Source organism: Oncorhynchus mykiss, chromosome 10 (genome assembly GCF_057628025.1).
Source record: "Oncorhynchus mykiss isolate SJ-2025 chromosome 10, ASM5762802v1, whole genome shotgun sequence".
In the NCBI taxonomy this organism is placed as follows: Eukaryota; Metazoa; Chordata; class Actinopteri; order Salmoniformes; family Salmonidae; genus Oncorhynchus; species Oncorhynchus mykiss.
Genome location: NC_143031.1, coordinates 27,328,525 through 27,356,208, shown reverse-complemented (window position 1 = coordinate 27,356,208; position 27,684 = coordinate 27,328,525). Strand labels below are relative to the sequence as shown.

The 27,684-nt window shown below is 42.1% G+C and overlaps 4 protein-coding genes across 11 annotated transcripts in view; 1 reads left to right on the top strand and 3 right to left on the bottom strand.

The window, feature by feature from the left end:
* ap2b1 (adaptor related protein complex 2 subunit beta 1) overlaps positions 1-3,234 on the bottom strand; it is a 98,034-nt gene extending 94,800 nt beyond the window's left edge. For 2 of the 3 annotated variants that reach the window (XM_021617926.3, XM_090186260.1), the window contains exons 1-7: positions 3,040-3,233; positions 2,336-2,390; positions 1,922-2,027; positions 1,474-1,609; positions 1,104-1,349; positions 654-844; positions 85-306 (exon numbers count right to left, since the gene is read on the bottom strand). In XM_021617926.3, the coding sequence (XP_021473601.1) occupies positions 85-306; positions 654-844; positions 1,104-1,349; positions 1,474-1,609; positions 1,922-2,027; positions 2,336-2,372 (938 nt within the window). In that variant the 5' untranslated portion in view covers positions 2,373-2,390; positions 3,040-3,233. Of the gene's footprint in view, positions 1-84; positions 307-653; positions 845-1,103; positions 1,350-1,473; positions 1,610-1,921; positions 2,028-2,335; positions 2,391-3,039 lie in introns of all 3 variants that reach the window. The other variant, XM_036989983.2, reaches the window with a different exon arrangement.
* Positions 3,208-9,392, top strand: pex12 (peroxisomal biogenesis factor 12). 3 transcript variants are annotated; one of them, XM_021617930.3, is made up of 4 exons: positions 3,208-3,327; positions 3,467-3,651; positions 4,797-5,335; positions 6,895-9,392. In XM_021617930.3, exons 2-4 carry the CDS (start codon positions 3,529-3,531, stop codon positions 7,283-7,285), a joined length of 1,053 nt encoding a protein of 350 aa, XP_021473605.1. In that variant the 5' UTR covers positions 3,208-3,327; positions 3,467-3,528; the 3' UTR covers positions 7,286-9,392. The 3 variants fall into 3 exon arrangements, with proteins under 3 accessions (XP_021473605.1, XP_090042388.1, XP_090042390.1); XM_090186262.1 differs by having other exon boundaries at positions 3,250-3,994; XM_090186264.1 differs by having other exon boundaries at positions 3,271-3,675.
* A 10,509-nt stretch (positions 9,393-19,901) lies between these two features.
* On the bottom strand, positions 19,902-24,137 carry LOC110533576 (protein orai-2). 4 transcript variants are annotated; one of them, XM_021617923.3, is made up of 4 exons: positions 24,022-24,137; positions 21,872-21,915; positions 21,468-21,703; positions 19,902-21,171 (listed from the first exon to the last, which is right to left on the bottom strand). In XM_021617923.3, exons 2-4 carry the CDS (start codon positions 21,906-21,908, stop codon positions 20,566-20,568), a joined length of 879 nt encoding a protein of 292 aa, XP_021473598.1. In that variant the 5' UTR covers positions 21,909-21,915; positions 24,022-24,137; the 3' UTR covers positions 19,902-20,565. The 4 variants fall into 4 exon arrangements, with proteins under 4 accessions (XP_021473598.1, XP_021473597.1, XP_021473596.1 ...); XM_021617922.3 differs by having other exon boundaries at positions 24,012-24,130; XM_021617921.3 differs by lacking the exon at positions 24,022-24,137 and adding an exon at positions 22,815-23,486.
* A 429-nt stretch (positions 24,138-24,566) lies between these two features.
* bckdk (branched chain keto acid dehydrogenase kinase) overlaps positions 24,567-27,684 on the bottom strand; it is a 33,379-nt gene continuing 30,261 nt past the window's right edge. Inside the window, exons 10-11 of the mRNA XM_021617920.3 lie at positions 27,008-27,163; positions 24,567-26,478 (exon numbers count right to left, since the gene is read on the bottom strand). Of these exons, the coding sequence (XP_021473595.1) occupies positions 26,334-26,478; positions 27,008-27,163 (301 nt within the window). The 3' untranslated portion in view covers positions 24,567-26,333. The remainder of the gene's footprint in view (positions 26,479-27,007; positions 27,164-27,684) is intronic.

Below are 27,684 nucleotides of genomic sequence, written 5' to 3'. Positions count from 1 at the left end.
CTGTCAAACATTGTCGATAGACGATGCAATCGTAAAATCGCCCAGCCCTACAATAAAGTATTTATCAGCAAGTTGCCCCCTGACCTTTTCTGGACGATGAGGTTGATATTCCTGAGGGCCACATACTGGACCTCTGGCTCCCCAGAGAGAAGGGTGACCAGCGGGGGGGACAGCTTCTTCAGCAGGGTGGTGTAGTAGTCCAACTCCTTGGGTAGCAGTTCCAGGAACTTCATCAGCACCTTGACAGCCGACAGCACTACCGCCGAGTTGGCGTGGGAGAGACGGGGCGTGACCCGCTCGCAGATGCTGGGACAGAAAGAGGAGGACAGACATGTTTATTACAAAGTCATTAAAAATTGACAACATCAAAATAGGTGAATGTATGCACAAACGGAGCAGCTGGTAAAGTTTTAGTCCACAGGAATTATTGTGGAGATTTATCACAACACCCAGCAACTAACATTCAAAAGTTCTCACATAAAAATAAATAAAACTTGGATGTGTATTGCAAATATGTTTCTCTGACAACTAAGTCAGCATTAAGTAAAAGTAATTGCTGAACAATGTTTGGAGAGCAGAAGTCAGCATTAAGTTTAGTTTTAATGAAAAAAATAGAAAATCCTAAAAGTTTTCAGAATGATAACTGAACGTACCTCTGGGCCTCGCGCTCGTCTTTGGGGTTGTAGTTGGACAGGCAGTCCAGGATGAAGATCTGGCCCCACTCTGTGCATTCGTTGAGGGCTGTCAGCAGCTTGTTGATGTTCTGTGGGTTGAGGTCCAGCAGGTTGCTGTTAGGGTGGGACTCACTAATCTCAGACAGAGCTGCCACCGCGTTGGCCACCACCTGGAGGTTCAGACACAGTGGCCAGTGATTAGGAAAACATGATGTACTCTGTCTTGTCTAGCATGGTAGAGCAAAGCCTTTCATAGGGGAAAAAGTTTGAATCATGACTAACTCTGTTGAAACAGGTCTTGGAAAAACACCCTTACAGGCTGTTTTTAAATTACCCCAGGCCCCAGAAGGACGTGTATAAGTTTTAAAAAAGTCTGAAAATGTACATAGTCTTGGCTGTGCCTAGGGTCCTAGTGCCAGCCAAACCTACCATGGGGTTGGAGTCGGCAATGAGATCCCTGAGGGAGTCCAGGAAACCCTGGTCCTCCACCATCTGGGCGTTGATGTCGTGGAGCTTTGCCACGCACACTGCTGCTGTCTTTCTCACGTATGGGTCCTCGTCCTTCAGACACTTTCTCAGCGGCTCACACAGGTACTCTGTAATCTTGTCCACGCGGATGCAGCCCATGGTGCGCACAGCCAGGGCACGGATCAGGGGGTTAGGGTCCTCACAGTCCTGAGGGAGAGAGAGGTAAGATATCTATGGGTAGGGAAGTGCAGTATTGTAAGGGCTAGGCTGTGTAATTTGTTAAAAGCCAATGTAAGTGGAAAACCATGTATAAAAAAATAAAAGGCCTTGCCTTGACAAAGCTGTTGACAGCCATGATGGCCATGTCGGGCTGGCTCTTGGCGTAGTTCATCAGGTACAGGTAGACCAGCTTTTTCAGCTCCAGGTTGTCAGTCTGCATGCAGTTCACCACATCTGGGAAGAGGGAGCTAAAGAACAGAGGGATAGGACGTCACCAATGTTTTCTCATCACTATAACTCACAATATTTTTGACAGGGAGGCAATTATAACTCTACATATCAAGTCAGAACATTTTTCTTTAAAATATTTTGATCTCTCTTTAATAATAGAGATTATCAGAGATAACTTGCTAACTATAGACAAGTAGGCAGTCTCTTTTACATTAAAGTAAAAGTAATTGCTGAACAATGTTTGGAGAGCAGAAGTCATTAGGCAATGTCAGTGGGATGTATAGGTCAACACACAGAACTGTCAAAGTATGAAATCAGGTGTACTGTACCTGACATCCTTGCCCACCGTCATAGCCGCAATGACCTTCTTCACTGCCTCCTTCCTCTTCTCTTTCTTCTCATTGTTCAGCTCTGCCTTCAGCTCAAAGATCTCCCCTGTAACAGGATACATGCAACGTTAGTGACAGTCCAGTGTGAAAACAGAATGATGCTCTCATCCAGCAACACTGGTTGAGCTGTCAGTTCAGTTGTCAATTTTATCATGAACAGTTCAGCCTTTAGTGGTAATTTCATACATTCTGTGTTTGTGAGGAAAGGAGAGTAGGAGACAATCTATTTCCCTCAAGAGTTATGTTGTGCTGTTTAATATTATCCACACCAACCTAATGATAGTTGTGCACTCTTGATCAAGGGGGTGATGTGTCATTGAAGAAGACAATACCAAGAATCGTTTTAAGACTCACCTTTTTTATTTGTTGTAAAATATTTTGAGTCAGTCATTGTAGATGTTCTTCAAATCTGTTACAGGGAAATATCCAGCATTAGAGGTCACAGGACAGGACACATATAACAGGCCTAAGTAATGTAGTGGTAAAAAATAAATTAAAAAAATACTCAAACGTTGTTTGTTTTTTACTCAAACCACCTGCGGACTGGACCCCTACGCGTGTTCGACGTGACACCCCTGGCCTAGAGGCTACAACGACACATTGCTAATAATTATAGTTATATATAATCTTGGCTTCTAAATATGTTTTATACAGTTGAATGAGACATTACAACCAAAGCACAAATATTACAGCATTCAATGACAGACAACAGCTGGATGTCACGACAGCAGCAATCAGCATCACTTTCACCGGCTAACGTTAACTACTTATCTAGTTAGGATGGCAGTTTACTGCCTTTTATAATACAGAGAAAAAACAGGTTGGTCAATAGACTAGCTATTATAAATTCAACAAGCTTAAACTAACAACAGAGCCAAGTTGACCCCATTATCTTAACACCAGTGGAGAAGGGGAAATATCTGTCATATTAAACTATATCATTAACTGGCTATGGATGTGAGGCCTCGGTACTTTCAGATAGGTAGTTAGCATTAACGTAAAGCCCATTGAATTGAATTAACGTAAAAAATCGAAATTATAAATGGAAAGGTACAGACTTGTTTTTAGGTAATTTCAATAAGAAAATACGTCGCTAGGGTGAGTTATTCCACAATTTGAAAGATGTTTTTCCTCCTTGATTACAGCAAAGGGATAGCTAGCCGTGGAAAGACAGCACTCCCGAAAAAAACAAAATTAGTGAAAGGCGTCGGAGACAGAAAGGCGTAACACCGGAGTTCATTTCCACCGGAAATAGCCGGACTATCTTTACAGAGGGGAAAGGAGTAGTTCAAAGAAACACGAAAACCTGCTTGTAACGTTTGAATTAAATACATGAGGGTAGCTAGGTATGCGTCTTTGTGATTAGTCTGTCCCATTTTCATCCGTGGAAATTGATGTAGCTAGCTATTTATATTTGTTGAACTTGTGCAGTATTAAGTGGTACTACTAAGCAAGCTAACTAACTTCACTCGCCATCTCTTTTAGCCAACTTGGCTAGCTATTTAGGTAATTGAGCCTTTTGCCAAACGTGTTTGAAGTCACCAGCCATGGCAGAACGTGGTGCACATTTGACAGCTGCAGCTGCAGATGACAGACCGTCCATATTCGAGGTCTTGGCACAGGACTCCCTGATGGGTGCAGTCAGACCCGCCTTGCGACACGCAGTGAAGGTTCGACGACATTTTCTCACCCATGTCATTTTTGCTACATCTACAGACACCTGGTGTGTATTTATTACGCCGAGTCTGTTGCATAACTTTTCGTTTTGCAACAGAATCAGTTTACTCCAAACGGTAAACATTTCGCAACAAACGTGTTTCTATTGGACACATTCAGGTAGGTCCTTCCCCGTTTCGTTCTTAAACGGTTAACTGTTTCCAAAGTAATACGTAATAAATACACTCCAGGGAGAAACTATATAAACCATGTTTATTCAACAACGGTTGATTATTTGAAACGGCTGGAACAAAATCCTGCTCATATATTTGTGCAGGAGAACGTTGGCCCATCAAGGTATTGTTAATAATGGGATATGTAGGAGGGTGAGCCGGTCAAGGATCGATTCAGACAAGGTGGTCTATTGTATGACAAGTGACAGTTTAATTATGAGTAAAGATATCTGGTACAACGTATACGGGCCCATTTCATTCGGTTCTTAAGGAACCAGCAGAAAAGAGCGCAGATAACAGAGTGCACATGTCTCATATACAGAACAGAAAGTAGGTTGATTCTAGAAGATCGGGTCTTCGGGTTGGTTCAGGCTGAGGTGTAGTCTTCTTGGATTGGCCCTGTTGGGCCGTCCGTCATCCCTCTGAGTCTTGTTCTTTGCCACACAATGTTCAGCTAAAAAGGAGATTAGGTGTGTGCGCTGTCCTCAGTCACACAATGTTCGGCTAGAAAGGAGATTAGGTGTGTGCGCTGGTTTCTGCAAGTCAAGGCTGTCTCTTCCTCCCAATGTGTGGGTGTATGTCTTATCTGTGTGTCCTCGGCAGTTAGTGTGTGTAATGTGTGTGTGCTGTGTGTGTGGGTGTGGGAGCTATCCTGTATGGGACCTAACATGTTTTACTGTGAAAATACGTTGTCTCAGTTATAGCAATGTAATAGCAGTAGGCTGGTCACCTGCATAAGAAATAGCACTTCCTTACAGTATCCGTCTAGACTACATAAATAGCATTATGATGTTGGATCACTTGATGTGTTAAATAGTTTGTATTCAACCTTGTATGGCCTTCTTAAAATGTGGTGTCCATATACTGACTTTGCTGTGTGATTCAAGTTTGATATAATGCAAGTTCCTTCTCTCAACTTACCTCAGGTGCTGGCTGAGTCTAACCCCTCTCGCTACGGATTCCTCTGGCGGAGATTTGACGAGATTCACGGTGTTCTCGATGTATTTCTTCAGCACCATTTTCTGTCACGGACTAGCGCCTCATTCTCTGAGAACTTTTACAGCCTAAAGCGCGTGGCTGCTTCTGGTCGCGAGCGGCCAGCTCACCTGGGTCTGCGTGGGAAACACCACTGGTGCTCGCTGATCCTGCTTGCCCTCGTTCCTTACTTGAGGGCCAAGCTGGAACAGGTACTGGCCAAGCAGAGGGATGAGGACGACTTTTCCATCCGCCTGCCACAGACGCCCTTGCAGAGGATGTACAGGGCCTTCCTGGCAGCCTACCCCTATGTCAGCGTGGGCTGGGACAGCTGGGTGTTCTGCCAGCAGCTGTTGTATGTGTTTGGCCGAGCCAAGACCCACTCACCATTTCTGTGGCTGGCAGGTGTCAGGCTGGCTCACCTCACAGGACATGACATCACAAATATGGACCTCAAACCAGCCTCGCCTTCCAGGGCCATCAGCTCAAGGTAAGAATGAAATTGGGATATCCTGTCTCAAGGGACCCTGAGTTCAAAGAGTTTAACTTCTTATGGCTAACGGGATCGATATGACAACAGCCAGTGAAAGTGCAGGCTGCCAGATTCAAAACTGAAATCTCGGAAATCATAATTAAAATTCCTCAAACATAGAAGTATTTTACACCATTTTAAATATAAACTTGTTGTTAATCTCACCACAGTGTCCGATTTTCAAAGGCTTTACGATGAAAGCACACCAAACAATTGTTATGTCTGCACCTAGTCACAGAAAAACTGTCATTTTTCCAGCCAAAGAGTAGTCACAAAAAGCAGAAATAGAGAAAATGAATCACTTACCTTTGATCTTCATCAGATGACACTCATAGGACTTCATGTTACACAATACATGTATGTTTTGTTCGATAAAGTTCATATTTATATCCAAAAATCTCAGTTTACATTGGCGCGTTATGTTCAGTAATGTTTTGCTTCCAAAACATCCAGTGATTTTGCAGAGAGCCACATCAATTTACAGAAATACTCATCATAAATGTTGATAAATACAAGTGTTATGCATGGAACTTTAGATAAACTTCTCCTTAATGCAACCACTGTGTCAGATATCAAAAAAGCTTTACCAAAAAAGCACACCATGCAATAATCTGAGTATAGCGCTCAGACAACAAAACAAGCCATACAGCTATCTGCCATGTTGTGGAGTCAACAGAAGTCAGAAATAGCATTATAAATATTCACTTGCCTTTGATGATCTTCATCAGAATGCACTCCCAGGAATCCCAGTTCCACAATAAATGTTGGATTTGTTCGATAAAGTCCATTTATGTCCAAATACCTCCTTTTTGTTTGCACGTTTAGTACACAATCCAAACTCACGAGGCGCAGGAAAGTCCAGGCGAAAGTTCAGACTAAAAGTTATATTACAGTTCGTAGAAACATGTCAAACGAAGTATAGAATCAATCTTTAGGATGTTTTTACCATAAATCTTCAATAATGTTTCAACCGGAGAATTCCTTTGTCTATAGAAATGCGATGGAACACAGCTAACTCCCACGTGAGTGCGCGTGATCAGCTCATGGCACTCTGGCAGACACCTGACTCAATCAGCTCTCATCCCCCCCCCCTCCTTCATAGTAGAAGCCTCAAACAAGGTTCTAAAGACTGTTGACATCTAGTGGAAGCCTTAGGGAGTGCAATATGACCCCATAGACACTGTATATTCGATAGGCAATGACTTGAAAAACTACAAACCTCAGATTTCCCACTTCTTGGTTGGATTTTTTTCTCAGGTTTTTGCCTGCCATATGAGTTCTGTTATACTCGCATACACCATTCAAACAGTTTTAGAAACTTCAGAGTGTTTTCTATCCAAATCTAATACTAATAATATGCATATATTAGCAACTGGGCCTGAGTAGCAGGCAGTTTACTCTGGGTACCTTATTCATCCAAGCTACTCAATACTGCCCCCAGCCATAAGAAATGTAATCACTTTTAAAAGCATTTAGCCTATAAGCATACTTCCGTCTAAGTTGTTATTTCTTCCCAGTGTTGGTGAGAGGCTGCGGAGGCTGACGTCGACAGTGGTGGGGGGTGTGGCTCTGTCCCTCTCCACTAGTCTTTCCTTGGGAGTGTTTTTCCTGCAGTTCCTTGAGTGGTGGTACTCCTCAGAGAACCAGAACACCATCAAGACCCTGACCTCCCTCCCCACACCACCCCCTCCCATCCACCTCCAGAACCAAGAACCACTGACCAGACACAGCAAAGCATGTCCACTCTGCTGCAAGATCCGCACCAATGATACCGTCCTCTCCACCTCTGGGTTTGTCTTCTGTTACCGCTGTATTTATGTCTACATCAAAGCCAACCAGAGGTGTCCGATGACTGGGTACCCCACTGAACTTCAGCATCTCATCAAGATTTACTCACCAGAGAGCTAGAGAGAATCTTATTTCCATTCCAATGAAGGACTTTGACAATCATGTCACAATGACAATTTATACTGTAATTGATTTGTTAGTTGACTATATCCCTTATGACCACTTGTAAATAATTTAAAGCACTAACATATCCCTAGCCGTCATAATAGTTTAAATGCCCAGTGCAGATATTTTTCTCAATATCAACTCCCTTTTTTCTATATTTACAACTTAGGTCAGCTATGCTGGCCTATGGAGTCCCTTGGGAAACCCAACTACTGAAACATCCCATGGGAATTATCAATAAATTATGTGGGCTCCCGAAAGGACTGATCTCTCTAATATATAAACAACTTTTGGAAAGCTCATTCTGAGCTAGCCATTAAAGTATAGTCCACAGATCGAATGGAATCTGAACTATGCTTTAACTGGCACAGAATATGGAAAAATATTACATTGGCATTCTGTAATCTTAACCATCAATTTATACATTTTAATTTTGTTCACACACTATTTAACACCAACTGTTCATGTGTCCCCTAAATCAGGTAGATGCATTTCTTCATATGATGTGGGAGTTAAATGCTTTTGGGGGAAAGTTAATTTATTTTTAAGTGCATGAATTTAAATATTCAATGCTTTCCAGCTATGTTAATGATTATAGCCCCTTGAATCTCTCAATCAGAGAAGATTACTGCGGGCAGGCAGAACCAAAAATATAAGCACAATGTGTAAAGTGTTGGTCCCATGGTTCATGAGCTGAAACAAATGATCCCAGAAATTTTTCATATGCACAAAAAGCTTATTTCTCTCAAATTTGGTGCACACATTTGTTTACATCCCTGTTAGTGAGCGTTTCTCCTTTGCCAAGATAATCCATCTACCTGATCGGTGTGGTATATCAAGTTGATAAAACAGCATAAAATTTACACAGGTGTATCTTGTGTAGGGGACATTAAAAGGCCACTCTAAAATGTACAGTTTTGCAACCCAAAACAATGCCACAGATGTCTGAAGTTTTGAAGGAACGTGCAATTGGCGTGCTGACTGCAGAAATGTCCACCAGAGCTGTTGCCAGAGAATTGAAAGTTCATTTTTCTACCATAAACTGCCTCCAACATCATTTTGGAGAGTTTGGCAGTGCATCCAATAGGCTTGGGCTATACAGGGGTATTTGGAAATAGCCATGGGATGATAATGTGACAGGTGAAATTAACACAATCTGCTTTATTTCCTAATTGTTTTGCTTCGAGTGATCACGGACATGCAACTATAGTTTTCCAACACAGAAAATAAATTAGTGCAACACATTTGGCAGAAAATATATTCATTTTCATTAGATGACAACAGAAGTACAAAGCTATTTGGCTGGCAGCCACAAGTAAATTAGCTTACAATGAAAAAGCAAGGTCTTTTTTGAAAAGATGATGCATGGCCATCATATTTCCAATGTTTAATCATAGAAAGAATGTAGCTAGCTACATTTCCTAATGTTTTGCTTAAAGTTAATATTGCATTTTACCTGAGAAAAGTAGGCTAGCTACACCGAGAAAAGTAGCTACATATTGTCAGAGTACCGTCTGTTGATTGAATGCCCGTTCCTGAATTCTCACCCGAGTGGAGAAGTGCAACTGAAGCACAAAATGAGTCTGATGCAGAAATTACAATAAGAAGCATTTTAGATCTGCGTTTACAAAACGAAGTAAGAGACTTCGTATGCATTTTATATTTTTTCTGCGTTAACGTGACCCCTAAGTTTAACTTGCTAGTTATCTAAGTAAATTACTCTAAGGTGACGGGGCATCATAGTGTGTAAACTTTGTCGTGCTTTAGAAGTCAAATTCCTTTGGATGAGTTATCGGTACATCTGCCACTGCTATCTTTTGATTTCCTTGGGTTTTCGTCCCTTCTGCTCCTCCCCAATCTTCTTCGAGCAAAGCAGGCAGGCCCGTTGCCCTAGCGAATCCAGACTCGACACAGGTTGTAGGCATGCTGCTTCAGAGCCAGTACCTTTCTTCCTTCAGACAAGTATGCCTCAAAACTGTTATTTTTCACAATGTCTCGTTCACATTCGCTTGTAAATGTCCAAACTCACCAAAAATTAAATTCTGTAGCTCCTAATGATATGTATAACTTTATGAGCTGGATTGCCTGACTTTGCAATTAGTTAATTTTCATTTGCACTTTTTAGCATATTTAGCTAGCAGCATACACATTTTACAAGATAAACATCTAACCACTTGTCCATTGTTGAAGCAAGACCTACTGGCAGCTTTGTCAAAATAAAAACACCCAGTTAGTCTCCTCCCCATTGCTACTACAAAGACTTTGTGATAAACTACAAGAAATAGTGGGTTGGAGCGTTGTCCTTCCTGTAGTAAGATTAAAGTAACTTGATTAGCTAGGTAATCTCCATGTGTGCTTGGGGTGTTCTATTGGCTATCATTTGAGACAATTCATCACTTGACAAATTAGTACAATGATTAAACAGCTGTAAATGTTGTTTAATTTAACAAGCCAGGAGTGGACAATCACAATCCCTATTGTAACATAATTTTAAGGAGAATGTAGCCCATCACACAGATTATCCATTATATTGACCAGATACTCAAGTGGTCTCTATGAAAATAAATGTCTTCAAAAATGGAAGGCAGTCGGGAGGAGTCAAGATCAGGTGGGACCATTCTAGCCAATGAGAGAGCAGATATGTGTGAACAACTGTATAAAGTGTCATGTGCCCTACTTATATCAGTACACTCGTAACAACTTAAACATTAAGAAATGTCTATTCCAGCAAATAAGCCATACATTTTTTTGTTAAGTAAATTCGACACTCATTGACCTCCATACAAAAACTCCTTGCATGTTGAGCGGGGAAAAACACTACCAGCTGGAGAAGGCAGATTTTGGGCCTAATTATCCCTCTCGCTTCGCCACTTCCTCTGCCCATTGGCTGTTTTTATACACTACTGGTCAAACGTTTTATAACACCTACTCATTCAAGGGTTTTTCTTTATTTGTACTATTTTCTACATTGTAGAATAATACTGAAGACATAAACTATGAAATAACACATATGTAATCATGTAGTAACCAAAAAAGTGGTTAAATCAAAATGTATTTCAAATTTCAGACTCTTCAAATAGCCACCCTTTGCCTTGATGACAGCTTTGCACACTCTTGGCATTCTCTCAACCAGCTCCTCTTGGAATGCGTTTCCAAGTCTTGAAGGAGTACCCACATATGCTGAGCATTTGTTGGCTGCTTTTCCTTCACCCTGCGGTCCGACTCATCTCAAATCATCTCAATTTGGTTGAGGTCCATCACTGCAGCACTCTATCACTCACCTTCTTGGTCAAATAGCCCTTACACAGCCTTGAGGTGTGTTTTGGGTCATTGTCCTGTTGAAAAACAAATGATAGTCCCACTAATCCCAAACCAGATGGGATGGCGTATAGCTGCAGAATGCTGTTTAAGTGTGCCTTGAATTCTAAATTAATCACAGTGTCACCAGCAAAGCACCATCACACCTCCTCCTCCATGCTTCACGGTGGGAAATTAGAAAGTAGAACTATCTTCTGTATACCCCCCTACCTTGTCACAGCATAACTGATTGGCTCAAATGCATTAAGAAGGAAAGAAATCCCACAAATTAACAAGGCACACCTGTTAATTGAAATGCATTCCAGGTGACTACCTCATGAAGCTGGTTGAGAGAATGCCAAGAGTGTGCAAAGCTGTCAAAGCAAAGGGTGGCTATTTGCAGAATCTCAAATATAAAATATATTACATTTCTTTAACAGTTTTTGGGTTACTACATGATTCCATGTATTATTTCATAGTTTTGATGTCTTCACTATTATTAAAATTATAAAATGGTAAAAATGAAGAAAGACGCTTGAATGAGTAGGTGTTCTAAAACTTTTCACCAGTAGTGTTTATCACAGGTGTGTACCATCTGGCCCTCTTGAGACATGCAAGTGTAACCCTTAGTAAATAAGCAGCCCATGTATCAAATGGGCATGGCCTGTCTTAACGTGAAGGATCTGGGAATTGGCTCATCTGTATAACTTGTAAACTAGTAATGTGTTTACACAGGCAGCCAATTCTGATATATTGCCAATTATTTGCAAATCTTATACCTCTGATCTTTTCTCCAAATTGTAAACAGCAAAAAAAGCACATGGCATCTGATTTAACTACCAATTTATCCCGCCTTGACTGTGAGATTTGGGCTCCTTATGTAAACAGGCCTCCTGATATGTGGATCTGAATCCTGATACAAACCTGATCCTCCGTGCGCTACTTCAAGGACTACAGCAGTGTGAATGCGCAAATCTGACATGGGTCACAGGTAAAACAGTGTGGACAGAAAATAAAATTAGATTTCGGTTATTATGGTGGCTGTGTAAACAGCCTAGGTCTTCACAATATACACTGCTCAAATAAAATAAAGGGAACACTTAAACAACACAATGTAACTCCAAGTCAATCACACTTCTGTGAAATCAAACTGTCCACTTAGGAAGCAACACTGATTGACAATAAATTGCACATGCTGTTGTGCAAATGGAATAGACAACAGGTGGAAATTATAGGCATTTAGCAAGACACCCCCAATAAAGGAGTGGTTCTGCTTGTGGGGACCACAGACCACTTCTCAGTTCCTATGCTTCCTGGCTGATGTTTTGGTCACTTGAATGCTGGCGGTGCTTTCACTCATGAGACGGAGTCTACAACCCACACAAGTGGCTCTGGTAGTGCAGCTCATCCAGGATGGCACATCGATGCGAGACGTGGCAAGAAGGTTTGCTGTGTCTGTCAGCGTAGTGTCCAGAGCATGGAGGCGCTACCAGGAGACAGGCCACAGTACATCAGGAGACGTGGAAGAGGCCGTAGGAGGGCAACAACCCAGCAGCAGGACCGCTACCTCTGCCTTTGTACAAGGAGGAGCACTGCCAGAGCCCTGCAAAATGACCTCCAGCAGGCCACAAATGTGCATGTGTCTGCTCAAACGGTCAGAAACAGACTCCATGAGGGTGATATGAGGGTTCGACGTCCACAGGTGGGGGTTGTGCTTACAGCCCAACACCGTGCAGGACGTTTGGCATTTGCCAGAGAACACCAAGATTGGCAAATTCGCCACTGGCGCCCTGTGCTCTTCACAGATGAAAGCAGGTTCACACTGAGCATATGTGACAGACGTGACAGTCTGGAGACGCCATGGAGAACGTTCTGCTGCCTGCAACATCCTCCAGCATGACCGGTTTGGTGGTGGGTCAGTCATGGTGTGGGGTGGCATTTCTTTGGGGGGCCGCACAGCCCTCCATGTGCTCGCCAGAGGTAGCCTGACTAGGTACCGAGATGAGATCCTCAGACCCCTGGTGTGGTTGGCCCTGGGTCAACCTCCTAATGCAAGACAATGCTAGACCTCATGTGGCTGGAGTGTGTCAGCAGTTCCTGCAAGAGGAAGGCATTGATGCTATGGACTGGCCCACCCAGACCTGAATCCAATTGAGCACATCTGGGACATCATGTCTCGTTCCATCCACCAACGCCACGTTGCACCACAGACTGTCCAGGAGTTGGCGGATGCTTTAGTCCAGGTCTGGGAGGAGATCCCTCAGGAGACCATCCACCACCTCATCAGGAGCATGCCCAGGCGTTGTAGGGAGGTCATACATGCACGTGGAGGCCACACACACTACTGGGCCTCATTTGGACTTGTTTTAAGGACATTACATCAAAGTTGAATCAGCCTGTAGAATGGTTTTCCACTTTGATTTTGAGTGTGACTCCAAATCCAGACCTCCATGGGTTGATACATTTGATTTCCATTGATAATTTGTGTGATTTTGTTGTCAGCACATTCAACTATGTAGAGAAAAAAGTATTTAATAAGAATATTTCATTCATTCTGATCTAAGATGTGTTATTTTAGTGTTCCCTTTATTTTTTTGAGCAGTGTATAATCAGCTCATAATACAGACAAGTAAGCAGATAGTAGGGCATGGAAACATCAACAAACTAAGATGTCTTTGTTTCACATGTAAATTGATAAGATTGAAGAATTGCAGACACCTGACACACAAGGCTAATTTTATAGTATCGACCCAGAGACATTCAAAACAAACTTCAGGGATACAAGTGCACCTTTGTCTTTTCCCATCACAGTTAAAAAGTATAAAGTATAAAAATGTCACTGTTTGGAATAGAACAGAAGCAAGCACTGTGCTATTCTTGGCACGTAATCCCATATTTTTTGAGCTTGTCATAGTAAAGAAAATATAATGGATATAAAAGTGGATAGGCATTTCATGTAGCAATTCTATTTGTAAATGTTTATGCTGTCTCGTTATATAAGCCAATGTGAGTTCACTAAACTATACTTTGCTGAGCATATGAATTGTAACTACAATATTAATTTGCTGCGTGGGCAGGTAGTATTTTATTTTAACATTAATCTCTCTGTGGGTCTAACCCCAAGAAGTTCTGGAAAACAGTTAAAGACCTGGAGAATAAACCCTCCTCCTCACAGCTGCCCATGTCCCTTAATGTTGATGATGTTACTGTAAAGAAGCACATGGCTGAGGTCTAATCACCACTTCATTAAGCCAGGATTCCTATTTGTCTCACCATGCCTCTTTGCCGACATTTCCTCATCTCCCACCCCTTCTAATGTGACTATCCCCAATGTTTCTCCCTCTTTTTCCCCTGCCCCGCTACAAAGTTTCTCCTTGCAGGCAGTCACTGAGTCCGAGGTGCTAAAGGACCTTCTGAAACTTCACCCCAAAAAAACATCTGTGTCAGATGGTTTAAACCCTTTCTTCTTCAAGGTTGCTGCCCCTATCATCGCCAAGCCTCTCTCCTTTCTGGGAAGGTAGCCACGGTTTGTACTTTATTTAAAAGGGGGAGATCTTGGCCTATTTCTATTTTTCCCCGTTTATCAAAAGTGTTGGAAAAACTTGTCAATCAACTGACTGGCTTTCTTGATGTCTATAGTATTCTCTCTGGTATGCAATCTGGTTTCCGCTCAGGTTATGGATGTGTCACATCAACCTTAAAGGTCCTCAATGTCGTCACCATTGCCCTTGATTCTAAGCCATGTTCTTCTGCTATTTTTATTGACTTGGCCAAAGCTTTTGGTATGGTAGACCATTCCATTCTTGTGGGCCGGCTAAGGAGTATTGGTGTCTTTGGCCTGGTTTGCTAACTACCACTCTCAAGAGTGCAGTGTATAAAGTCAGAACATCTGCTGTCTCAGCCACTGCCTGTCACCAAGGGAGTGCCCCAAGGCTCAATCCTAGGCCACACGCTCTTCTCAATTTACATCAACAGGCCGTAGGAAGCACTCTATTACATTTATATGCAGATGATAGTCATACTCAGCTGGCCCTTCCCCTATCTGAACACCTCCAAAACATAGGTCATGTGGTTTGATAAGAATAATGCCCCTCTCCCCACAGATGTGATTACTACCTCTGAGGGTTTAGAGCTTGAGGTAGTCACCTCATACAAGTACTTGGGAGTATGGCTAGACGGTACACTGTCCTCTCAGCACATATCAAAGCTGCACGCTAAAGTTAAATCTAGACTTGGTTTCCTGTATCGTAATCACTCCTTTCACCCCAGCTGCCAAACTAACCCTGATTCAGATAACCATCCAAGCCACACTAGATTACGGAGACATCATCTATAGATCGGCAGGTAAGGGTGCTCTCGAGTGGCTAGATGTTCTTTACAATTCGGCCATCAGATTTATATACCCGTCACAAGACCCACTGGTTGATCCTTATTTATGAAACCCTCTTAGGCCTCACTCCCCCCTATCAGCCCTCATCCTCCACATACAACACCTGTTCTGCCAGTCACATTCTGTTAAAGGTCCCCAAAGCAAACACATCCCTGTGTCCCTCTTTAGTTCGCTGCAGCTATTGAATGGAACAAGCTGCAACAAACACTCAAACTGGACAGTTTTATCTCAATCTCTTAATTCAAAGACTCAATCATGGACACTTACTGACAGTTGTGGCTGCTTTGCGTGGTGTATTGTTGTCTCTACATTCTTACCCTTTGTGCCGTTGTCTGTGCCCAATAATGTCTTTACCATGTTGTTGTCGTCATGTTGTGTTGTCATCTGTTGCTGCCTTGCTATGTTGTTGTCTTAGGTCTCTCTTTATGCTACCCTAGTGGTTAGAGTGTTGGACTAGTAACCGGAAGGTTGCAAGTTCAAATCCCCGAGCTGACATGGTACAAATCTGTCGTTCTGCCCCTGAACAGGCAGTTAACCCACTGTTCCTAGGCCGTGATTGAAAATAAGAATTTGTTCTTAACTGACTTGCCTAGTTAAAGGTAAAAAAAAGAGTTGAAGTGTACCTATGATGAAAATTACAGGCCTCATCTTTTTAAGTGGGAGAACTTGCACAATTGGTAGCTGACTAAATACTTTTTTGCCCCACTGTGTGTGTGTGTATATTATATATACAGTGCCTTGCGAAAGTATTCGGCCCCCTTGAACTTTGCGACCTTTTGCCACATTTCAGGTTTCAAACATAAAGATATAAAACTGTATTTTTTTGTGAAGAAACAACAACAAGTGGGACACAATCATGAAGTGGAACGACATTTATTGGATATTTCAAACTTTTTTTAACAAATCAAAAACTGAAAAATTGGGCGTGCAAAATTATTCAGCCCCCTTAAGTTAATACTTTGTAGCGCCACCTTTTGCTGCGATTACAGCTGTAAGTTGCTTGGGGTATGTCTCTATCAGTTTTGCACATCGAGAGACTGACATTTTTTCCCATTCCTCCTTGCAAAACAGCTCGAGCTCAGTGAGGTTGGATGGAGAGCATTTGTGAACAGCAGTTTTCAGTTCTTTCCACAGATTCTCGATTGGAATAAGGTCTGGACTTTGACTTGGCCATTCTAACACCTGGATATGTTTATTTTTGAACCATTCCATTGTAGATTTTGCTTTATGTTTTGGATCATTGTCTTGTTGGAAGACAAATCTCCGTCCCAGTCTCAGGTCTTTTGCAGACTCCATCAGGTTCTTCCAGAATGGTCCTGTATTTGGCTCCATCCATCTTCCCGTCAATTTTAACCATCTTCCCTGTCCCTGCTGAAGAAAAGCAGGCCCAAACCATGATGCTGCCACCACCATGTTTGACAGTGGGGATGGTGTGTTGCTTTTACGCCAAACATAACGTTTTGCATTGTTGCCAAAAAGTTCAATTTTGGTTTCATCTGACCAGAGCACCTTCTTCCACGTTTGGTGTGTCTCCCAGGTGGCTTGTGGCAAACTTTAACCAACACTTTTTATGGATATCTTTAAGAAATGGCTTTCTTCTTGCCACTCTTCCATAAAGGCCAGATTTGTGCAATATACGACTGATTGTTGTCCTATGGACAGAGTCTCCCACCTCAGCTGTAGATCTCTGCAGTTCATCCAGAGTGATCATGGGCCTCTTGGCTGCATCTCTGATCAGTCTTCTCCTTGTATGAGCTGAAAGTTTAGAGGGACGGCCAGGTCTTGGTAGATTTGCAGTGGTCTGATACTCCTTCCATTTCAATATTATCGCTTGCACAGTGCTCCTTGGTATGTTTAAAGCTTGGGAAATATTTTTGTATCCAAATCCGGCTTTAAACTTCTTCACAACAGTATCTCGGACCTGCCTGGTGTGTTCCTTGTTCTTCATGATGCTCTCTGCACTTTTAACAGACCTCTGAGACTATCACAGTGCAGGTGCATTTATACGGAGACTTGATTACACACAGGTGGATTGTATTTATCATCATTAGTCATTTAGGTCAACATTGGATCATTCAGAGATCCTCACTGAACTTCTGGAGAGAGTTTGCTGCACTGAAAGTAAAGGGGCTGAATAATTTTGCATGCCCAATTTTTCAGTTTTTGATTTGTTAAAAAAGTTTGAAATATCCAATAAATGTCGTTCCACTTCATGATTGTGTCCCACTTGTTGTTGATTCTTCACAAAAAAAATACAGTTTTATATCTTTATGTTTGAAGCCTGAAATGTGGCAAAAGGTCACAAAGTTCAAGGGGGCCGAATACTTTCGCAAGGCACTGTATATATATATATATATATATATTTTTTTTAATCCCATCCCCCGCAGGAGGCCTTTTGGTAGGCCATCATTGTAAATAAGAATTTGTTCTTAACTGACTTGCCTAGTTAAATAAAAATAAAATAACAAAATAAAACTAACTTAACTCATGAGATTACATGTCTTAACGCTGAGGCACTATCTTTGACACCATAGAGTAGCCTAAGAACTGACGTACAGTTTATAGGCCTGGGTGGGCTTTCTTTAAAATACGAATTATAATGCAGATTAAATTAACATTCTCCCCAAAGCATGTCTGCACACACAGCATGTGCTCCCATTACTGGCACCTACGGCGATACACTCCCCTCCGTATGTATTTGGACAGTGAAGTTAACATTTGGCTCTATACTCCAGCATTTTGGATTTGAGATCAAATGTTTAATGTGAGGCGACAGCACAGAATGACCCTTAAATAAAAGGTGAATCTTCATACATGTTTTACAGTTTAGAAATAAATGAAAGCACTTGATGTATCTAGTCTCCGCATTTTAAGAAGTCCTAAGTATATTGGACAAATTCACTTAGTGTATTAAAGTAGTCAAAAGTTTAGTATTTGTTCCTATAATCCTAGCACACAATGACTACATCAAGTTTGTGATTCGTTTTTTGTGGGTTGTGGGTTGTTTTGCCCAATAGAAAGAAATGCAGGTCATCATTCAGTTCCTAAGTGAGTAGATACAGTAAGATGTTTTTGAACAAATCTATATTAATCCTGATTAAGAATCGTGAATAATGACAATTTAAATAAATAAATACCGTTCAGAGGCTACAACAAAATATGCTAACATGTATGGTCATCGTTATGATCCGTATCATAGTAGCATCCACGTTAATGTAAAAAGTGTTCAGAAACACCTATTGTTATTTACAATAAAAAAAGGTCACTCCAAAATGAAAATACATTACTCAGTTCCTATTGGGCAAAACATAATCGAAAACACAACTAAATCAAAACTACAAATGTATCCAACAAGTTTGTAGTCACAAGTGTGATGTATCATTGAGTAGGAATATGAGACAAAATACCAAACTTAGTGTATTAAGTGAATTTGTCCAAATACTTGACTTTTTCATAAATGGGGGGAATAGATACCGTGCTTTCATTTCTAAAACAGTAAAAACGATATGAAAATACCCTCCAATAAAAGGTGACAGACATTCTGTAGTCTCATGAAACATTTGATCTCAAATCCAAAATGCTGGAGTATAGAGCAGCCCCCCATCCCAAATAAGATTATTCACTTTCAAATAGACTGAACAAAAATATAAATGCAACATAAGTGTTGGTCCCATGTCTCATGAGCTGAAATTAAAGATCCCAGAACTGTTCCATACAACACAAAAAAACATCACAAATGTGTTAACATCCCTGTTAGTGAGCATTTCTCCTTTGCCAAATTAATCCAGCCACCTGACAGGTGTGGCATGTCAAGAAGCATATTAAACAGCATGGTCATTACACAGGTGCACCTTGTGCCGGGGACAATAAAAGGCCATTCTAAAATGTGCAGTTTTTTCACACAACACAGATACATACACAGATGTCTCAAGTTGAGGGAGCATGCAATTGGCACGCTGACTGCAAGAATGTCCCCCAGAGCTGTTGCCAGAAAATGTTATGTTCATTTCCCTACAATAAGCCGCCTCCAACGTAGTTTTAGAGAATTTGGCAGTACATTCAACCAGCCTCACAACTGCAGACCACGTGTAACCACGCCAGCCCAGGACCTCCAAATCTGGCTTCTTCACCTGCGGGATCGTCTGAGACCAGCCACCCGGACAGCTGCACAACCGAAGAATTTCTGCACAAACTGTCAGAAACCGTCTTAGGGAAGCTCATCTGCGTGTTCGTTGTCCTCACCAGGGTCTTGACCTGACTGCAGTTCTGCGTCGTAACCTACTTCAGTGAGCAAATGCTCACTTCCGATGACCACTGGTACACTGGAGAAGTGTGCTCTTCACGGATGAATCCTAGTTTCAACTCTGACCTGGCAGATGACAGACTGCTTATGACGTCATGTGGGCCAGCGGTTTGCTTATGTCAACGTTGTGAACAGAGCCCCATGGTGGAGGTGGGGTTATGGTATGGGCAGGCATTAGCTACGGACGTCGAACACAACTGCATTTTATCAATGGCAATTTCAATGCACAGAGATACCGTGACGAGATCCTGAGGCCCATTGTTTTGCCATTACTTTGCCGCCATCACCTCATGTTTCAGCATGATAATGCATGGCTCCATGCCACAAGGACCTGTGCACAATTCCTGGATGCTGAAAATGTCCCAGCTCTTCCTTGGCCTACATACTCAGACATGTCACCCATTGAGCATGTTCGGGATGCTATGTATCGACATATAAGACTGTGCTATCCAGCAACTTCGCACAGCCATTTAAGAGTGAGACAACATTACACAGGCAACAATCAACAGCCCAATCAACTCTATGCGTATATGTGACCAACAGATGTATCTCCGTATTCCCAGTCATGTGAAATCCATAGATTTGGGCCTAATGAATTTATTTCAATTGACTGATTTCCTTCTATGAATTGTAACTTTGAAATTGTTGCATGTTGTGTTTATATTTTTTGTTCAGTGTACATTACACACTGTTTGGTGCAGCATTAACACCTTAAAAAATAAATGGACTTTTGTTTCCACCTGCTTCTGCATCTGCTTACAACTCTGGTCTCAGTGTTGATCATAGCCTGACAACAATAACAGCCTTGTGAGAACAAGTTAAGCACATGTGAGGGTTGACACCACTTCCTTAATGAAATGTGGAGATGACACAAAACTACTAACAAAATAGCCCTTTAAAATAATCTTTAAAAATATAATCAATACATCTCTCAAGGAGACAAGATACTATTTTCCAAATCAAACAAACATACTATGAACTTTGACCTCCATAATTTGGTAGAGCTGAGAATTCCTTAAACTTCCCACATATTAAGTGGAGTTTTGGGGCTCTCTGCCAAAAAAACTTTAAGGAAGACATTAACAATGAACAGGCTAGAGGCTGAATAAGAAAGGGTGCTTGATAAATAGGGGATAAGGAAATCCTTAATCATCCCACTTATTCAGTGGAATTTTGGTGCTTCTCAACAATGTGAGAAGGCATTGACAGTGGACAGGAAGAGCATAGAGAGAAGAGCTAAAGAGATCACACTGCCTGTAGGCCTCTCTCGCACCCGTCCAGCAGCACCTTAATTTTGTGCAGTTCCTCAATCTCCTGGTGGTGGCGCTCTGTCTTGTGGCTCACCAGCGAGCGGTAGAAGTGGATGGTGAATACCACAAAGATAACCCCCACCGGCACCATGATGATGGTGGAGGCCAGGGCTGCCTGCCAGCCACTGTGCCCTGGCGGAGGGGTGGGCTTGGGTGGCAGGGCGGGGCCGCTACAGTTCAGCTTGGATAGTGCCAGCTCTGCGGCAGCCACCGCCACCTGGTTGGCGGAACTAGAGTCCACGGGCAGGAACTTGATCCAGCAGAGCAGCACTACCTCTGCCAGGAAAAGCAGGATGCCCAGGGCAGTGGAGAAGCCCCAGGCCAGCTCGATGTAGTGGTGCATGCGCTCATGGGGTGACTCGCTGACTGAGTTGAGGTTGTGGATATTGCTGACTGCCTCCACGTTGGGTAGGATGCAGGTGCTGATGAGCAGGGCGAGCAGGTGCACAGACACCAGCACCGTAGTACAAACGCTAAAGGCAATGAGGAGCATTTGTGGGTAGTTGTACTGGATCTCCAACTGGACCTCCACCATTGCCACCTAGCACAACACATAGCACCATCACTATCACAGTCCACAGTGAGAAGGAAAGCAACTTGATTTTCAGACTGGTTAAAATGCTATTAATAGCAGCAGGGGAGTGCTTTTTTCCCCCTCTAGGTTTATCAAAAAAAATTCTGTCTCCAGGAATACAGTGTTTTTCCCCCTCTAGGTTTATCAAAAAAAATTCTGTCTCCAGGAATACAGTGTACAGGCTGCCAGGGAAATTGAGTTTAAAAACAACTTTGAAGGGATTAGCCCTGCTATTATCCCTGAAAAACAGTGGGGTGACTCACCATAGCGAAACCAGAGAGCAAGGCAGAGGTGCGGCTGGAGGCTTTCAGTTTGGCCCGGCTCAAGTAGAGCTTCCTCCAAGACAGTGCCTGCACAGAGTGGTGGTTGGAGGTGACCAGCTCCAGGTAGCTGCGGCGCACCCAGTCCCTGTAGTCCATCCCTCCACCCTCCGGCATCTGCTCAAAGCCCCCCGGGGCTGGGGAGCCCATGGGCACGTTCAGCTCACTGCTCATGGCAACTAGCGGACAAGAAGGGATGAAAATGTTAAAAGAAATAACACAAAAAGAGAATGATGAGATTTTCCCAGATTTCATGTTTATCATCGGTGGGCCAATTTGACAGTGTGGTCCAACATTGTAACATTATTGCTGAATTCCTGAGACATATCTGAACCTAGGCTACTCACATGGCTGGTCTTCTCTTGTTTTATGAGTGGCTTTCATCACCTATCTACAGTTGAGAGCAAAAAAAATTAACACTTAGCAGTGAGTCCTTGAAAGTATTGATTGTGCCATAATACCAGCTGTAGCAACAAGTGCCCGAGTTACATCCTTGTTAGCTAAGAATGTAACTCCAGTGTTAGACATATATACTAGAATCGTGGTTCCCAGGACCCCTGGGGGTAGTTGGCCTATTCACAGGGAGGGAGGGGGTACTGCGAGCAGAGCAAAATTCAGTACATGGTACAGTATGCAAAAAAGGTTCGGAACCACTGTACTATAACATAGAGATAAAGAACTCCGATTGTAAAACATCTCCTTTTAGTCATACACTGAATCAAATAAAAACGCAACATGCAACAATTTAAAAGATTTGACCGAGTTACAGTTCATATGAGGAAATCAGTCCATTTAAATAAATTCATTAGGCCCTAATCTATGGATTTCACATGACTGGGAATAGATACCTTAAAAAAAAAAAGTAGGTTGGGATGTGGATCAGAAAACCAGTCAGTATCTGGTGACCACGTGCAGCATGACACATTTCCTTTGTACAGAGATGATCTGGCTTGTGTAATGTTGTCCCACTCCTCTTTAATGGCTGTGTGACCTTGCTAGAAAATTGGTGGAAACTGGAATGCACTGTCGTAGACGTCGATCCAGTGCATCCCAAACGTGCTCAACGAGTGACATGTTTGGTGTGTATGCAGGCCATGTACGAACTGGGACATTTTCAGCTTCCAGGAATTGTGTACAGGGCCTTGACAATGCATGGCCCCATGTTGCATGCTGAAACAAGAGGTAACGGTGGTGGATGAATGGCATGACAATATGCCTTAGGCTCTCCTCATGGTAGCTCTGTGCATTCAAATTGCGTAAATTGTCTGTAGCTTATGCCTATACCCATACCATAACCCCACCATGGGGCCCTGTTCACAACGTTGACACCAGCAAACCGCTTGCCCAAACGACACCATACAGGCTGTCTGCCATCTGCCTGGTAAAGTTGAAACCGGGATTCATTCTTGAAGAGCGCACATCTCCAGCTTGCCAGTGGCCATCGAAGGTGAGCATTTGTCCACTGAAGTAGTTTACAAAGCCGAACTGCAGTCAGGTCAAGACCCTGTTTAGCCCGACGAGCATGCAGATAAACTTCCCTGAGAGTTAAGCAGAAATTCTTCGGTTGTGCAAACCCAGTTTCATCAGCTGTCCAGGTGGCTGGTCTCAAACAATCCCACGGGTTAAGCAGCCCGATTTGTGGAACTCCTGGGCTGGCGTGGTTACTCGTGGTTGTAAATCCGGTTGAACGAACTGCCAAATTCTCTAAAACGAGGCAGCTTATGGAAGACAAATTAACATTAAATTATCTGGTAGACATTCATGCAGTTAGCATGCCAATTGCACGCTACTGCAAAACTTCAGACACGTAGCCTTTAAGTTTGTGTAGATATTGCTACATCCTGGTCAGGGAAATTCAACCGGATACGACCTTGATGCCTACCTCGGTAAATTATTTACAACTTGGTCAAATTATGAATAGCTAATTAATTTTGTGCGTAATACTCAGGGATCTTGCCAAATGACGTCACTGACTAGCGTTCTACTGGTCACAATGTCACTGAGAATAGTTTAAGCGATAATTACAGAAGCTCATTCGCATCCCTCAGTCAAGGAAGTTTTTTTGCTAAATTAAAATGTCAATTTTTCTAATTAAAAAAAAAAAAACGTATGAATGTATCGCAATCGACAGCGTTGTGCAACGTAGGAGATAACAATTGTTTTTAAATCCAGCAGGCTAGGTAAATATCTTGCGCTTACTTTAGTTAGCTATCTTGTTAACATTACTAGGTTAGTAAACAATAACCAAGCGTGGAATGTCAGCTAGCTAGAAAATAAGTGCAAACAAGTGTCATCATAAAATGTTTAATTCCTTAGTCATTTCAGCGTCCATCAATCCAAATTTTCGCTACGGCTACTTAGTGATGCGACTTCCTGGCACTCTGGCTAGCATCGCATTGGCGATGTTATGGGCAAGCTCAATAAACAGCTACACGATTGACCTTTTTGCCAAGACGTCATTTGACCTTTTTTAATGCAACCACAAACCTTGACGTACTTCGGTGAATATTAAAGGGCGATGAACCCCTTGCAGTACGGTAACTTGCTGAGAGACTTCACTGCTATTTTTCCTTCACCGTACGGAGCATTCTGGTCACGTGACATCTGCATCCCATGAAGAGAATATGGCTACAATTAACAAAGTGGAGCCATATAAACAATAAGGAGTTTAAACTAGACCACCTCAATAACCCAAATTGTGATCCTCATATACAATGAATGAGACTACAGGTTACATGTGTTTTCTACTCAATTTATGAATTACAATAATTGTAATTGCTCTGATAAATCAGTAGGTCTTCAGCATGTGGGGCTGGTGCTGGTTCTCAAGGTATTGCTGACCATGTCCAGTTTGGACACAGTCACCAATTTGATTGAATTCAAAATGGTTCTCTCAAAAGGAGGAGGCTGGCTATGGAGGTGCTAGTAAAAACAGTTTGAATAACAAAATTATTACAACCGTAAAACATACACCTCGACCGGTCAGTCACTCTTACAATTCAGTCATCTCTTTCCCTTTCACACCGACAGACAAACTTCCAATTCCACCTATGAATAGATTTTAATAATGCCCAAGAAAACTTAACAATGACAGCGTTAAAATAGACAGACAACCAATCAGACAAAGTAATCTATGCCAGTGCAGACTGCTAGTAACCCACTCCATAATTTGGCAATGTATTAAAGGAGAAGGAAATAATATGGGTGTGTAAGCCTTCATTTCATGACCATAAAACAGTGTTAACAAAAAAAAGACCACAAAACCTATGACAAGTATGTTTCCAGAAAAGTCCCCCCCTGCCCAAAAAGTTGACAGTAATGATGTAAAACAAGCATTAAATTATAGAGTTATGACTTGTATTAGCAGTAAAAAGCTATATATTATGCAGATTGTTTTTGTCAGGCTTCATCTCTTTTGCAAGCAGGGGGCAGATTTGAACAGGGCACATCATTCATGAGGTGACTGAATTCTAGCCAATAGGATTTGTCATGCTAGAAAGAGCCTAATATTCTCTACCTAGTCCCATCCCAAAAATGTAAAATCACAGGGAACGTCTGTTAATCACCAGAGGTATATTTAGCGAGGTGAAACATTCCAAATGTTCCTCACTGATGTATATACTTTTAAAGGATTTACGTGCCAATTCACAGCATTCTTATGCCAGCAGGCCAGACCACATACCTAAAGTGAAATATCTGGATAATTCATGCACATTAAAATGTCCACCATACTCAAAGTAAGGTTTCAAAAGTTTGATCAAACTTATTGACCCTTCTCGGAATGTGCTCAGTAACAAATGCCTTAAAACAAAGAACATTTAAAAAATATTAACTTATTGACTGATTTAACACTTTCTCTGCAGATAAATAAGCAAAAACATTAATAAAAACATTACTTCTTTCAGTGTATTGGAAGCATTTTTTTTTTATAAACTTTAGTTTAGGTATTAATGACACCGCAAGAAATGAGCCCCCCCCCCCAAAAAAAATGAAATGTTTTTCAACTTTCTATATTAAATATACTAACGAGTGTGAAATTGCATTACAGATAAAGATGATATTGAGCAGTGCTAATGGTTAAGTTAACATGTCGTCGTAGGGACCAGCATCACACACACAGTAAGGCAACTGAACATTTACTCATGACCTTGCCTAAGCGCTTGACAAAATGGCACTGAAGCAAGAGTTAACTCAACAGTTCTTTCTGCAAATCAATTCATGAGTGTAGTTCGATTGGTGTTTTGCCAGTTTCCTCCATGGTGTCCTCCACAGGCGATTCAAGAGGTCTTTGAGGGAAGCTTCATCTAAACTTCAATAATAGCCACTGGAGTGTGTTAAATGAGACTCCTCTCTTCCCTGCTTCTTTAGTCTATTTATATTTGCCGAGGTTATATGCAACACCAGTAACTTGCAGGCAGACCAAATTAACTTCTTTAAGGCTGAAGTTTTTTTTCCTTTTCCTTTCTACCACAGTAACATCAACACTAACCACCTTGCATGCTCTGTTAATGACCTGTATGCTCAAGAGTTAAAAAACCCTCACAATGCTGAAGAGATGGGCGATAAAGGGAAACACAAAACAAAAAAAGGTGAGAGCGCCAAACCGGCCACCATCTTAGCCCGTTTAAAGTCTTGAGGCGAAAAAAGGAAACTTGTAGAAGTGAGTTGTGGGGAGCCAACTGTCAATTTATCACTGTAGACTAGCCCGGGCTAATGCTGAAATGGCTGAGCCCCTTGGTGGAAATGTCTCTGTGCTCCCTGTATCGCCACCCCCTTTCCTTGGTCTCCAGGGCTAAGCAGCAAGTGATCTTAGACGCGGAAGCTCTCTCCCTTGCCGTCTATGTGGCGCAGGCGCAGGTATACATCGGTGCCGATGCCCTGCATGGACTGGATGGACAGGGAGCCGCCCAGGTACTCGGCGTACGCCCGGGAGGTGGGCAGCCCGAAGCCAAACCTGACGGGTACACAGAGTTTCTCATACATTAATATTATAGAGTTTTGTAAACTGGCACAATTAACATGAATTGATTATATCTTTATTTTGCATTGCAATGAGCAAGGACCTCCTAGAGAAAGCAAAAGGCATATAAATTGTTTGGGGATGCTAAACGAAGATGCAAACATTACCCTCATACAGTCGCAAGATAAATAATTGCACTAAGGACGTATTTCGTAGGTGTCATCTCCATGACTACTTAAAAGCAAAGAACAGTTCATACAAAAAAAAAAAAAAAAAAAACTTTTTTTACTTACATATCCATTCCCCAACAAGTCTCAATAATTCATAAGATGAAGTAAACCCATGTGAATCAAATTCAATTGTATTTGTCACTTGCTTTGGAAACATCAGAGGAATGGAATTGTGTGTCATTGACCGTTTTACTTTACATTGGCATTCCATGGCACACAGGAAGTCAATTCAACCCTGCATTATGAGAGTAAGAACCGATGCAAGAAACAGTGGGTTTCCCAGTCTTACTCACCCGTGCATGGGGCCGGACTGAGGGCCGCTGTTGGTCATGGTGTTGAAGAGGTTGTTCATGCGAGGGTCTTGGTTGCTCTCTTCAGCTGTGCTGTAATGGTAGTCTGTCACCTTGTCCAGGATCCTGTGGGGGATTCCGCCACCACGATCTGAGATCCTGACAAAGATGGAGGATTGCCCAGGGTTACACAACCAGCTAACATTAATTGTGAAAATGAACACTAGTTGGCTATCCCTGACATAGTAGTATGATGCTGAACATTTCTTCAAAAGTAGGTCAACTGAAACCAAAGAAAGAAAGGGCAGACATTTACAGTATAAAGGATTACATGTCTGGCATTTTCTGGTGATTGCAATTATTTTTATCCCATTCAATGGTGGTCAATGGCAAACTGATCATAACCTAATGCTAGCGCAGAAAGCCAGTATCATCCTTTGGTCTTGCATTCTCCTATATGCCAACCTTATGTAAATACATTTGGGAATTACTAGAGTACAAAAGCACTTAATACACTGACCTGTTCTGCAATCTGGTGGTCAAACATTTTAGGCTCAGTTTCACGTTGTATTAGTCGTATGTATAGGATACGCATGTCATACATCGTCCAACTAAATGCTTACTTGTAGGTTCCGTCGACAATGCAACAATTAGAAATAATGAAATACGAACATGAATAG